We start from the raw sequence: 14,882 nt of genomic DNA, 5'->3' as shown, positions 1-14,882 counted from the left end.
CATTGAATATGCCTTTGAGCATGGTAAAGTTATTAATGACACTTTGGATGGTGTATCAATACACCCAGTCACTACAAAGATACATGCATCCTTGCAAAGCAATTCACTTTTTGTCCTGAATACAAAGTCGTGGTAATATTGGATTTACCCCCAAACATGTCTGAGTACCCCTCTCCATATTTTCAAGCATAGTGGTGGCTGCATCATGTTATGGGTATGATTGTATATATTTTTTAATGTTATTTAACTAGGCAAGTCAGTGAAGACGGCCTACCCCGGCCAAATTCTCCCCTAACCCGGACGACGCTGAGCCAATTGTGCATCGCCCTATGGGGCTCCCGATTACGGTCGGTTGTGATACAGCTCGGGCTCGAACTCAGGTCTGTAGTGACGCCTTTAGCATTGCAATGCAGTGCCTTAGACAGCTGTGCCAGTCGGTCCCTATTAAACTCCCCATTACTTAATGATACAAAATCAACGGAATGGAGCCAAGGGGCAAAATCCTAGAGGAAAACCTGGTTGTCCGTTTCCCAGCAGACACTGGGAGATGAATTCCCCTTTCAGCAGTATAATAACCTAAAGGACAAGCACAAATCTACACTGGAGATGTTTACCAAGACAGTGAATGTACCTGTGTGGCCGAGTTACAGACTATCTATATCTGCCTGAAAACGGTTGTCTAGCATTGATCAAAAACAAATGTGACAGAGCATGAAGAATTTTGAAAATAATAAATGGGCTTACCCTGAAAGACTCTCAGCTATAATCACTGTCAAAGGTGATTCTAATTTGCATTGACTGAGAGGGTCGAATACTTATCTATAGTGAGTGTTTCATTTTTCATGATTTTCTTTTTTTACAAAGGTTAGAATTTTTCTTCCACTTTGACATTGAGTATTTTGTCTATAACATTTACCAAAGAAATTACATTTTATTCCCACTTTGTAACACAGCAAAATGTGTGAAAAGGGTTGTGAATACTTTCTGAAGTCACTGTATGCAATTGTTCTTTTCAAATACAAGTTATTTTTGATCAATTTGCAGTGTACAAATTATTATAATTATGTTCCGGCCCCCACGACTTTTCACTCTGACAAAAATCATCCCACAGCTGAATCTATTTGCCTATCCCTGATACACACCATGAGTGCCAGCTATTTCATTCTGTATGTATAATGCAATTTGAATCCATTTGCATCGTGGCAAAGATTTTTATTAAAAAGTTACAACTCACAAGTTGAACCTTAACCCTATGCAGCAATTATCAGCTTGAGCTCCATTAGAAGTGGTCATGCCAGAGCTGGTCTAAAGAGGAGGCCAGACTAAGGCCGCTTCCACAATGACTCCCTATTCTCTATAGGGCTCTGGTCAAAAGTAGTGAATTATATGGTGAACAGGGTGACATTTCAGAGACAACCTAAAGCTCCACCACTGCAGAAGCAGGGAGGCCAGACAAAGCTCCACCCCTGCAGCTCTCTGACCCAGAGCTAATGTGAGTGACCAGCAGGCTCCACATGACTGGACAGCTACAATCACACCCACACCATCATCTCAGACAGGGAGCCTGAATACAGGCGCATGCTTTCCCACTACTCCTTTCCCCCTCTGTCCTCATACTCACACTGTATCTTCCAAAGCTCCCGAACTGTAACAGTTGTACACTAGAATAGACTGTTCCAGAGTTCGACTGTCTCTGCTCTATACATCTACAGGACAATCCTAATACTGTTGCCCCTCCGTAATCAGCTTACTAGTCGAGGCCACAGCATCCCCATCTCTGCACTTCATTAATCAGGATTTTGCAAACAGACGTGGCTCCAGTAACAGGATTAGTAAATTATGCAAAAGGAATCATTCCAATCTCCCTGGATCTCCCTGTTAAACAGGAAAATACTGCATACCAGCAGGTGGGGAACAATCCTTAATCCGCTCTTCCTCAGTCCGATGTTGATTGTCCTACAACCTCATAACTCACTGAACAACGGAGAGCACAGGAAGGATGGGTGAAAGCCAGATGCAATGATGCATGTGGCTACTGACCGAGCCCTCTAAACTGCCGACAGGCCTGGTTACCGGCCAGAGAGAAAGACAACCTTGTAAAAGCAGCAGCAAGGTCTCCACACTCACACGGGGGAGGGGGTTGGGGAAAGGGAGGCGGTGGGGAGGTGAGTTCAAATTAAACCAGGAGGAAGTGGACCCTTTGCAGGGCTCTTACAGGTTCAGTTCCCCCCTGGACTCAGATTAGTCATTAACCAGAGATCTGAGGGTCTTAGTGGGTCTCGGGCGGAGGGGAGAAGTGCACCTGTGCAGCAGCACATCAAATGGGTCCTTGTCATGGCAGTGGACCATGGAGGTGATCTAGTGACCACCCTACCCTGGCCCCAGGGGCCTCATCTGACTTTATGTCTCTACTCTGATTGGCTGGGTCCGAGGTCGTGTGGTGGGAGAGAGAAGACTAAATTGACAGACAGTGAAGAGTTCTGTGCTTGGGAACTCAATTGTCAGGGACATTTACCTGCTCTGTTCAGTCTTATAAACCCATTCCAGAGATTCATTTTTGCATAAGGAATTTCCTTTCCAGATTTTTCCCAAAACAGAGAGAGGGACAATGTTTAAGACTGTTGCTGTTATGAGCAGTATTGTCATCTCTGTGAGGTTAGGATCTAGTTAAGTGTTTGTTCAGTCAGTGGGTCCAGACGACCCATACTGCGTTAGAATAGGATCCGTGTGATCAGAGTGACAGAGTCGTGACGCTGAGTCAAACTAATGTCTCTATGTGAGGCCCTGAGAGAGGGCAGCAGTTCTAACTACTGACCGTCTCTGACAGAGGCCTGGATTGTTCTCCGGGTGGTCAGGAGATGCTTGGACAGCGTGACTGACGGGAAACCTGTGGTGCTTGTAGGTTGGTACTACCCAGCACTACTCATCACAGGGGATTACCCCAGATACACAGGCAGGAATAGGCCTCAGTATGAATAGACGTTAGAACAATGGCCTCCGGTAAAGTTCAATACACAGCTCCAGAATGCTGACTCATCTCCAAAGTAACTACAGCGCAAATTCCTGTAAATAGTACCCATGCTTACACCATGAGTTCCAATGCAATAAGTTCACCTTACCCTGCCGCACACACATGAATACTTCACTATCATTACTTAACTCTTCACAAAAAAAAAAAAAACACCTGATAAAACTAGCTCTTTGTTAGGAGAGGCATTGTATAATCTTCCTTCCTACTGGAGCCGCAGTCCTTTCAACAGACAAATCCTTTGTGTCAGCAATGTGCCATGATAACACCCCACTTTGTTCAGCCTCTTGCATTACAACCATTGGGAGTATTGTCATAACACGAACTGTAGCAGTACGTAGCGGGACAGTACACCAGGAAACACAACACAGCCAATGAGGGTGAACATTCCACATGAAAGGTGATGGATGCATTTGTATGCTGGGGCCGGCTGCAGTCGGATGCCCATGCCTGGTCCCATGCCTGGTACACAGGGGAAGAGGCCTCCGCAGGCCTTGTGTATATGGGGGGGGGGGGGGCTCCCATTCAGTGTTTAGGAGCGGTGCCTTTGGAATGGCAGCGCTCAGTTCAGCCCTACATAGTGAGGAGCATCTCATTCAAGCAGGGCTTTTGTTCAAAGTCATGTCTGGCATGAAAGAAGACGTTCCCATCGACCATTCTATTGGCTGCTTTCGCCTGCAAGCATTCCCCTTTTAGATAGCACACAGGACTGACTCATCACACACACCCACCCACGGCGGACCAGCAGTACAGGACAGTAAACCCCCCCCAGTGTGAGCGAAACGAAAAGGATCCTGACCGATAGGTGAGAAAACAGACCCTAATCATTGCAACCAATGACGACGCAGAAGAAAACGACAAGTCTGCTCGATCAGAAACAGCAACACTATATATTAGTCGAGCTCCTCCTCACCTTGTCTCTGTATGAAGACCCGGAGCAGAGGGTGGGCCGTAGACACCGCCTTGCAGAAGTTGTCGTCGTTGTTGATTGGCAGCAGGTCTCCGTGGATGTCAGCGTAGCCAATCATGACCTCCATGTTGGCGATGCGGTGAACGTGCATGACGAGCTTATAGAAGTCCTCGAACTTCCCCGGTTTGAACCGGTCCACGGAGAACCGCCGGAACTCTGCTCCGTACTGCAGGGACAACACACAGGGACAACACATAGGGACAACACATAGGGGTGAGTTAGCAAGACAGCTGCTTGGCGACCGAGCACAGCACTGAACACGATTTGAGCCGACCTTATACTTGAATCTCGATCGATATCGACCTGGCCGATAAACGTATAGTTAGACACAAGGGACCTCAGTGGGACAGAGACCTAAAATGCTAGGTAATCAGTGTCACAACTGTTTCACATTGTTCTCTAATCCACCACCAAGGCCAGATGATGTTCAGCCAAAACAGAATCGGCAGATAGACACAATATTCCTTCAGGATGTCTAAAGAAGATGATTTTTCGGAACTTCACAGACAGTCTAACCACAATAAAACTATTTACACAATGTAACACTCAAACAAGCCACGGCACAGGTAAAGAAAAGAGCCGTAATTGCTATGTCCATGTCTTCCATTTATCCCACTGAAGCAAGAGGGAAGTGGAGGTTTAGGCTTGTCCCAAATGCACCCTTTTCCCTAAATACACAGTGAGCTCCAAAAGAATTGGGACAGTGACAATTGTTTGTTCTTTGGGGCTCTGTACTCCCGAACTTTGGATTTGAAATTATAATGACTGTTAGCTTTTAGAAATTACAGCACTTTTTGTACATAGTCCCAACATTTTAGGGGATCAAAGTTATTGGGACAATTGTGTGTATTAAAGTAGTCAAAGGTTTAGTATTTGGTCCCGTATTCCTAGCACGTAATAATTACATCAAGCTTGTGACTCTACAAACTTGTTGGATGCACTTGCTGTTTATTTTGGTTGTGTTTTAGAATATTTTGTGTCCAATAGAAATGAATAGTAAATAATGTAGTGTCATTTTGGAGTCACTTTTATTGTAAATAAGAATAGAATGTTTCTAAACACCTCTACATTAACGTGGATGCTACGTAAGTACAAAAAGTATTTTCATTTTTAAACGGTTCACACGATAACGGATGAAAACACCCCTCAAACTAGAGCTGACAGTCTGCACTTTAACCTCATAGTCATTGTATCATTTCAAATCAAAAGAGCTGGAGTACAGATCCAAAACAACATTAACATTGTCACGGTCCCAATACTTTTGGAGCTCACTCTAGTCCAGTACAGTTGATCAAGGACCCGGGTCAAAAGTAGTGCACTACATAGGGAGTAGGGTGCCATTTGGGAAGGATTCTGAGACAAAGGAACAATGCAGGTGAATGAGTCAGCAGTAAACAAGCCTATCTGGATGAGATGACGCCAACAGACAAAACAGTTCGGGTCAGAACAACATTATATGGGGGTGGACAAACTGACTGAGCATGCACACACACACCAAGGTTTGCTCAAACAGAATGCCCAGAGGCGTGATTGTCTGTACTGGCGTGTCTGTGAGAGAGAGACACTGGACCACCATGGAGAGCAGCTGGGGTGACCCAGGGGTCACAGCTCTGGTCATGTAACTGACATAGCCAGTAGAAACCCTATCACTGTATGCGTGGGCACTGGGTCTGCATAACACAAGCTGGGCTTTGTCTCTAACAATTGCAGTCACATTACAACAGTAGACGCTTGTGGATGGTGGTGAACTGTGCTGCACTATGCTATGGTGCGGTAATTATCTGCTCAGAGAGGAAGGCCGGATGACAGTCTGTTCTAGAGGAAGGCCTAGGTTAGACTGCTGGGAGGTTTGTGTTAGACTGGGCCTGTCATGCAGTTTGTCATTACAACGTGAAATATCATCTGAATATGTTGGTGAGGCAGTGTGATGCCAGGAGTGTTATCCAACTCACACTGATGCCAAACTTGAATAAACACACACACACACACACACACACACACACACACACACACACACACACACACACACACACACACACACACACACACACACACACACACACCAAAATAAATCATCAAATGAAACCTACATTTAGCAATAAGTGATGGGTTTGTGACAGTCTGTTCTCTCTCAGCTTGTGGGCTAATGAAGTCTTGTGAAAACCACTGAGGCATGATATGATTTTATGAAGAAAAAACCCCTCAATAAAATAGAATAAAAAACAGAATCCTAAAAGTGCTAGATGTGTTAGTGGTTGAAAAGTAGAGGTCAGTGTTTCAGTACGTTACCATGTCATCCGTGAGACTGAGCTGTTAAACCAGCCTGTGTTTAAAACACAAACACAGCCTAAAGGGAGTCAGCCAGCTTCAAGTCTGGACAAGATCATGAGCTAAATTTGAATCAGAACCTGAAAATTATACATCACACTAACAAAGAGTACCTCCTCCTCTTTCACGGGGAGAATGTTAAAACGGGTCCAGACAGGTACAGACTGACAGGCTACGCTGCTCAAGCATTAGGCCCGACACACTGACACGGTTGGAGGCCAGACTAAGTTTGCTAATGGCTTCTCGGTCTTATCGTGCTTCTTCCCCGCGTGACAATCTAAACTACCCAGCCGACCTACAGACAGTTTTTGTATTGAGATGCAAATTCCAGTGGTTGAGAGATGAACCGTGATGGGTGAGGGAGGGTGAGGTAGATACTGTCGGGTGAATGAAGACATGCTACAGTACCGTCTAAAGACATCTCTACAGAGAACAGCTGGCGCTGAGACAAACCAGCCCGTTGCAACACAGCTCATCTTTGAGAAGCCACGTTGTTCCGAGTCTGGTGTTATCAGAACAATTCCCGAGAACAGGTTCTCCTCCTGGGTCAGTGAAAAACAGGAACTAAACTCCTTTATGACATCACTAAGAGGCTGATACCGATTCCCTCCCTCAGTGGGGAGAGATGGTGCCTGATTGAGGTCACACTCCAACAGGCCTGAATAGAGCGGTGATGGTGAGTTAGGTTGTCGTGTCACTAGAGGATGACACCGGTTGACTCACTACAACAGCCAATTAGTTCTGTGATGACACGTTTAGTCCTGCCCTACCTAGCCCAACCCAATATGGCTCTTGACACGTTTCTCCTAAAGTTGACAAGTTTCCTCTCCACCTGTCAGAGGTTGTTTTAAAACACAAACAAAACGTTAAACTGCTTGCTCCTTAAGGGGATCCCAGGAGAGATAAGCCAGAAGGGGGCCCTAACACTCTGATAGGGCTCCCGAAAGAGGACCTCCTTTCACCACAGACAGAGAGACAGACAATGGGTCAGCAGCATTCCAGCCCCGGTATGAATTAGCGAGACTGAATATTAACTCTGAATTAGAGCCGAATACTCACTCAGCCCTCTGAAACAATAGAGGTGGATCAGCTCTGCGGCGGGCAGGCAAGGTGCATTGATGCACTTCACCAACGAGAGCCTTGAAAACACTGCCAGCCACAACACTACACAAAGATTATACAACCCGCCTAAGAAATGTCCAGGCTGTGAAATCCACCTGAGGATAAACTAAACAACACCAGCACCATCCTAAACCTAAGAGAGGAGGAAAATAGAAGAATGATGGAGGAACATAACCTGAGCCACAGATATCATAGAAGTAGAAGAATATACTATCAGTACAATATATTGACATGTCAGGATGGAGGCAGGACACGACATGGGCCAGTAGAGGAGAGATCTAGTCGTCTGAACGGATCTATTCCACTAATGGTTTGAATGGCACATATTCGTCTTATCACCCACCAGTGTCTGTTGGTTGGTAGGCAACTGGCACACACTCCAGACTTAAGAGTGATGTTTACAGTATGAGGGGAGGAGGTAGTTTCACACACACACACACACACACACACACACACACACACACACACACACACACACACACACACACACACACACACACACACACACACACACACACACACACACACACACACAGCAGGTCAAGAGCTGCTTGACCGAATAACTCAAATACAACACGTCTCGGTTTCTAGCCCACATCGATAGACTATTACATTTTTGTTTTACAACAATGAGAGAGCATATTTGTGTTAAAATAACTAAATAAATCGGTTTTAGGTCTATTGGAATGTAATTTGGTTGAGAAAGCTCGGCTATGATCTTGTAAAGTCAGTCGGTGTATTGTTGTGTTGAAATCAACACGCTGTCAGTGTCAACTCGGTTAGTAGCAAAACAATCAAAGAGTAGTTGCAACAAATGTTGCAAAAAAAATCACCATATCTCGACCGCTACTCTTGGGAATTACCACGATACTTTCTGTAGAATAATTAACACATTTAATCGATCCTTCCTCAATGCAAAACCCGTTTTTCTAGAACATCTGCCATGGCATCAGGATTCGCATGAATAGTCCCTATATTCAGCGGGTTTTCCACTAGAAATTTGAAAAAGTTGCCTTGTGAAAATCACAGTAGTACAACCAATTCATCAACTAACCAACTGTGGCGTAATTGTTGAGAGTTTGTGAGTATTCCCATTGCATGTGGCAGGTCAAATCTAGACAAGTAGCAGTACAGTCTACTACCTCTTCCACCACAGCCGAGTCTATTTAGCCAGAAACCCCATTCCAGAGCATGTGAAGTAGCTTAGGCTAACTATTTAGCCTACTTCAAAGAAAATTGTCATGATGGTGTCTAAATATGTTCCAACGATTGGCTAGTCGGCTTACCTTGCTTTTCACTTCAACCGCGATGCAATCAAAATATTGCAGGGAAGATTGGGATTTATTTAAACTCCGATTCATTTTTGCGGTTCCAGTAAAAGTTCACGCGCTCGCCCACAGAAAAGGGGCTGTTCGGGTCTATGTCCAGTCGCTAAATCCCTTAAATCCCACGTCGTTTAGACAGCAAAGTTTAGTTATCTGACTTTCTCGGTTTGTGCTGCGGTCCGAGACGCATCGGAGAAACTTCAGGGGGGAAATGAAACGAAGACAACAAATCGGTGCCTCTGACTTGGGGGAGTGAGTTCGCAGATGACATCATCGAACTCCTGCATGAACGTTTTCAGCTTTCAACCCTCCCAAAACACACGTCCTCCAAGACGCCAGGGGACGCGATGCCATGGGTCATTATACCACGGCTAAGGACTGTTCTTGCTGAGTGCCTGGATACAGCCCTTTGCCGTGGTATATTGGCAATATACCACAAACCCGAGGTGTCATATTGCTAATATAAACTGGTTACCAAAGTAATTAGAGCAGCAAAAATACAGGAATTGTTCTACCTGTGGTATATGGTCTGATATACCACGGCTGTCACCCTATCAGCATTCAGGGCTCGAACCACCCAGTTTATAATGCTTAGGACCCGAACTATCTGGTTTAGAATAAGCATTATAAACTGTGTGGTTCGAGCCCTGAATGCTGATTGGGTGACAGCTGTAGTAAATCAGACCATATACCACGGGTATGAGAAAGCATGCATTTTTACTGCTCTAACCCTGTGTTGTTTCGTGCCTAAGAACCGCCCTTAGCCGTGGTATATTGACCATATACCACACCTCCCCTGGCCTTATTGCTTAAATATACCACACCCCCTCGGGCGTTATTGCTTTATAGCCTAAGCATTTTGAAACGATTCAATCTGACTGAGAGCAATAAACTAGTTTAAAAATCATGCGTGTGTGTGTGTGTGTGTGTGTGTGTGTGTGTGTGTGTGTGTGTGTGTGTGTGTGTGTGTGTGTGTGTGTGTGTGTGTGTGTGTGTGTGTGTGTGTGTGTGTGTGTGTGTGTGTGTGTGTGTGTGTGTGTGTGTGTGTGTGTGTGTGTGAAGCTGTGTCTGCATTCTGGCGGCATGGAGACGCCTGCAGAACGGAACAGCTGCAGCCCAGCCCTCTGCTCCAAGCTGCGGGGCTACAGGAGCATCTCTTGGCCTGCTGGATGTCTGTTGACTCTGTGTGTGAAGCTACCTCCTCCCCTCACACTGTAAACATCATTCTAAACACTCATGTTTTTCTACTCTAGGCCTGTTGTGTTATTGTGTGTACTATAAAGAAACAAAAAGTGAATATAATTTCATCCTGATTAAGGCCTCAAACAGAATGTGGGATTTAGGCCTGAAGTTGCATCTGAGAAATATCCATAACTTTAAGATATTACTATGTTATGTAGGATGTATAATAGTTGTATTATTTGAGATCATAACAGTTTGGTCGAGATCAGAAGTGTCACTTTGATAGTAACAAAGTTTGTCAAAGTAATATTTAAAACATTAATCATTGTTACAAATGGAGTATTATGGACTGACCAGAAATAAATATATCAGATGTTAGGTAATGTAGTTCATATTGGTCTGGCATTGAATCAATTGACATACTACTAAACTAGACTATGTGTCAAAAACTACCTGTCCCAAGCTTAGACTGCAGTCCAGTGGACTGTGGATGTCATTGCACATGTGCCCATATTTTTGGGATGTTGGCGCGGTCGGCATGACGACCCAGACAGACGTTGATAAAATAGCCTAACTAACAGTCTACAGATAGTATCAGTATGATACTACATATAGTATAAAGATTAATTTGCCGGAATATTTTATGACGTGTGTTTGTGACAGAGTAGATTATGTCCGTCTCTACAGTGGGCAGCAACCAGCAATCTTCTGGTCCCCCGCAGCAACACCTGCAGTCGGTCAGACTCTAATGTTGGCTTCCAAGGATTATTACTAACCCTGTCCATTTCTGTTCCCCATCGACTACCTGTGCCACACCCTTTATACATGTGTCTAAAGTAAAGTGAAAGAGCTAGAGAATATTGTTAGGAAGGAGCACTAGGCCACAGCTACCACCAGAGCTGGTATCTAGGTGCAATATTACATTTAAACTAAAGATGGAGGTGTGAGTATTTTGTTACATCATTTCTGCTGCGTTAGTCTACTTTGTTTATGAACGTGTTATTTGAAAGTGATACTGTAATGATATAACCTTGTCGGTCAGGACAGGACCCTTGTTACTAATTCAGAGGGGTTGGGTTCAATGTGGAAGACATATTTCAGTTGGATTCATTTAGTTGTAAAGCTAACTAGGTATCCCCCCCCTTTCCCTTTCAAAGAAAAAAACAAACCCCCCCCCTTTAAGATTTAGATGCACTATTGTAAAGTGACTGTTCCACTGGATGTCATAAGGTGAATGCACCAATTTGTAAGTCGCTCTGGATAAGAGCGTCTGCTAAATGACTTAAATGTAATGTAAATGTAAATTCAAAATGGATGATCAGGCCTGTAATCATCTGAACTGATAGTGTTTGTCTCTTTATCTCTTGGTCTGTCTATTCAATTTCCCTTCAGTTCTATTTCTGCTTGGTGTTTAGCTGACCCCTCCGCTTCAGTTTACCAGTTGATCAATCAAACAAGCAATCTGACGTATTGCTTGTCTGTCTGTGTATCTGAACATCCTTCCCAGGCGGAACAGTCTGGAACAGTTCCTGCATGTTTTATGACAACATTTTGTGACGTTTTTGTTAGTTTTGGTCTTCGCAAGTGTTATTTAAGCAACCACCCGAGCCACGGTCTGTTCACCCCGCTGTCATCCAAAAGGCGAGGTCAGTACATGTGCATCAAAGCTGGGACAGAGAGACTGGAAAACAGCTTCTATCTCAAGGCCTTCAGACTGTTAAATAGCCATCACTAGCCGGCTACCACCTGGCTACTCAACCCTGTCCCTTAGAGGCTGCTGCCCTATATACATACTGTAGACACGGAATCACTAGTCACTTTAATCATGTTTACATACTGCTTTACTCATCTCATATGTATATACTGTATTCTAGTCTACAATGCCACGCCGACATTGCTCGTCCTAATATTTATATATTTCTTAATTCCATTATTTTACTTTTAGATTTGTGTATTGTTGTGAATTGTTAGATAGTACTGCACTGTTGGAGCTAAGAAGACAAGCATTTCGCTACACCTACAATAACATCTGCTAAATATGTTTATGCAACCAATAACATTTGATTTGATTTATATGGCCAATATACCACGGCTAAGGGCTGGAGTGCCTGGACACAGCCCTTAGCCGTGGTATATTGGCCTTATATCACAAACCCCCGAGGGGCCTTATTGCTATTATGAACTGTTTATCAATGTAATTAAAGCAGTAAAAATAAGTGTTTTGTCATACCTGTGGTATACGGTCTGATATACAGGGTGGCAGCGTGGCCTAGTGGTTAGAGTGTTGGACTAGTAACTGAAAAGTTGCAAGATCAAATCCCTGAGCTGACAAGGTAAAAATATGTCGTTCTACCCCTGAACAGGCAGTTAACCCACTGTTCCTAGGCTGTCATTGAAAATAAGAATTTGTTCTTGTCTTGCCAAGTAAAATAAATATACCACAGCTGTCAGCCAATCAGGGTTCAAACCACCCAGTTTATAATTAAGCATTATACAACAGATGGGTTTAATCCTGAATGCCGATTGGTTAAAACTGCGGTGTCATTCCACAAGTTACCAACGGCTAAATCTATGACATTAAAATGCCTATTTACTCCGTTCCATCTGACTGAGCAAACCACTGTCTCATCAGCCAGGCAAGTTCTGGACTTGATCTCCACTATTTTAAAAAATCACTGGATCTGGAGACTCATATCTCCCTCTCTAACTTTAAGACGTGTCACATGTCTTTAGTTTTCAACACCAGAGATTTGTAGAAACCTTGATTTCTGTCTCTCTGACATTTGCAACATTGTTTCAATATTCAAAGACATGAACATGTCAGGATTAGACAGACAGACAGGCAGCGTTTCTCAGCCAGTCCAAATCATGAATCAGCTGGCATCATTTATATGGATTACATACAGTTTTTCCTGTTTTGTTGCAATACAACCTGTAATTTAAATGTATTTTTATTTAGATTTCATGTAATGGACATACTCAAAATAGTCCAAATTGGTGAAATGAAATGAAAAAAAGTACTTAAAAATATATATATTAAAAAAATTGAATGGAAAAGTGTTGTGTGCATATGTATTCACCCCTTTGCAATGAAGTCCCTAAATAAGATCTGGTGCAACCAATTACCTTTAGAAGTCACATAATTAGTTAAATAAAGTCCACCTGTGTGCAATCTAAGTGTCACATGATCTGTCACATGATCTCAGTATATATACACATGTTCTGAAAGGCACCAGAGTCTGCAACACCACCAAGCAAGGCTCATCACCAAGCAAGCGGCACCATGAAGATCAAGGAGCTCAACCCCAGGCAAGGAGGGCATTAATCAGAGAGGCAACAAATAGACCAAAGGTAACCATGAAGGAGCTGCAAAGCTCCACAGCGGAGATTGGAGTGTCTGTCCACTTTAAGCAGTACACTCCACAGAGCTGGGCTTTATGGAAGAGTGGCCAGAAAAAAGCAAACACGTTTGGTGTTCACCAAAAGGCATGTGAAAGAATCCACAAACATGTGGAAGAAGGTACTCTGGTCAGATGAGACTAAAATTGAGCTTTTTGGCCATCAAGGATAACTTTATGTTTGGCGCAAACCCAACACCTCTCATCACCCTAAGAATACCATCCCCACAGTGAAGCATGGTGGTGGCAGCATCATGCTGTGGGGATGTTCATGCTGTAGGGACTGGGAAACTGGTCAGAATTTAAGGAATGGTGGATGGTGTTTTTGATGGTGTTTTTAAGAAATGGTGGAGGGACATTTTTGAGGGAAACCTGTTTCAGTCTTCTAGAGATTTGAGACTGGGATGGAGCTTCACCTTCCAGCAGGACAATGCTGCTGAAGCAACACTCGAGTGGTTTAAGGGGAAACATTTAAATGTCTTAGAATGGCCTAGTAAAAGCCCAGACCTCAATCCAATTGAGAATCTGTGGTATGACTTAAAGATTGCTGTACACCAGCGGAACCCATCCAACTTGCAGGAGCTGGAGCAGTTTTGCATTGAAGAATGGGCAAAAATCCCAGTGGCTAGGTGTGCCAAGCTTATAGAGACATACCCCAAGAGACTTGTAGCTGTAATTGCTGCAAAAGGTGGCTCTACAAAGTATTGACTTTGGGGGGTGAATAGTTATGCATGCTCAAGGTCTCTTTTTGTCTTATTTCTTGTTTGTTTCACAATAAAAACACATTTTGCATTTTCAAAGTGGTAGGCATGTTGTGTAAATCAAATGATACAACCCCCCCCCCCAAAAAAATCCATTTTAATTCCAGGTTGTAAGGCAACAAAATAGGACAAATGCCAAGGGGGTGAATACTTTTGCATGCCACTGTACAAAGAAATGGCAATTGAAAAAAGGTTAAACAAAATGAAGCGCAGATGTTTGCAGTCTTTCCAGCTTCAGTTTCAAGTTGTTGTGTTCGCTGTGTTGTTGGCTAGCTCCCCTGAACAACAGTTTCCTGATGGGTGAGCAAATGTTCAATGCCAGGCAACATCAGGCATCATTAGCTCATTGTTATGGATGTAGCCAAATAATTATCACTAGAAAACAAATGTCACGCTTAAACAAATGCAGCTACTTCGCTGTTATTCCCGGCTGCACCTTTTGACTAAGTTGGCTGTAGTTGGCTAGATAGCAATGAAACATTTAGAACAAACAACTGGTTCGCATCCATAGAAACAGAACAAAAAGACTGAACTACTGGGTATCGTCTCCAGTGACCAAACCGATAGAATGAACGACCAGCCGGCTTAGGTAGCAACCCTAGATTTGTGTCAGGACTATATCTTGTGGAAGGATGAAATAGTATGAATAAACTCATCAAAATAAAGTTTTTAATGAAAATATGCGTAATCATTATTTGAACATGTGTAACCTGTTGTATAAAATTGCTCATTTTAGTTTGACTTTGTCTCGGGCCTAACAACACCTAT

At 43.6% G+C, this 14,882-nt stretch overlaps 1 protein-coding gene across 1 annotated transcript in view; it reads right to left on the bottom strand.

Moving 5' to 3' along the window:
• Positions 1-9,072, bottom strand: part of LOC124013017 (partitioning defective 6 homolog gamma-like) — a 46,160-nt gene extending 37,088 nt beyond the window's left edge. The window contains exons 1-2 of the mRNA XM_046327122.1: positions 8,735-9,072; positions 3,942-4,164 (exon numbers count right to left, since the gene is read on the bottom strand). Of these exons, the coding sequence (XP_046183078.1) occupies positions 3,942-4,164; positions 8,735-8,809 (298 nt within the window). The 5' untranslated portion in view covers positions 8,810-9,072. The remainder of the gene's footprint in view (positions 1-3,941; positions 4,165-8,734) is intronic.
• Positions 9,073-14,882: the final 5,810 nt, after the last annotated feature.

The sequence above is a fragment of the Oncorhynchus gorbuscha genome, linkage group LG24 (assembly GCF_021184085.1).
Source record: "Oncorhynchus gorbuscha isolate QuinsamMale2020 ecotype Even-year linkage group LG24, OgorEven_v1.0, whole genome shotgun sequence".
Classification (NCBI taxonomy): domain Eukaryota; kingdom Metazoa; phylum Chordata; class Actinopteri; order Salmoniformes; family Salmonidae; genus Oncorhynchus; species Oncorhynchus gorbuscha.
This window is presented reverse-complemented; position numbering and strand designations above follow the sequence as displayed.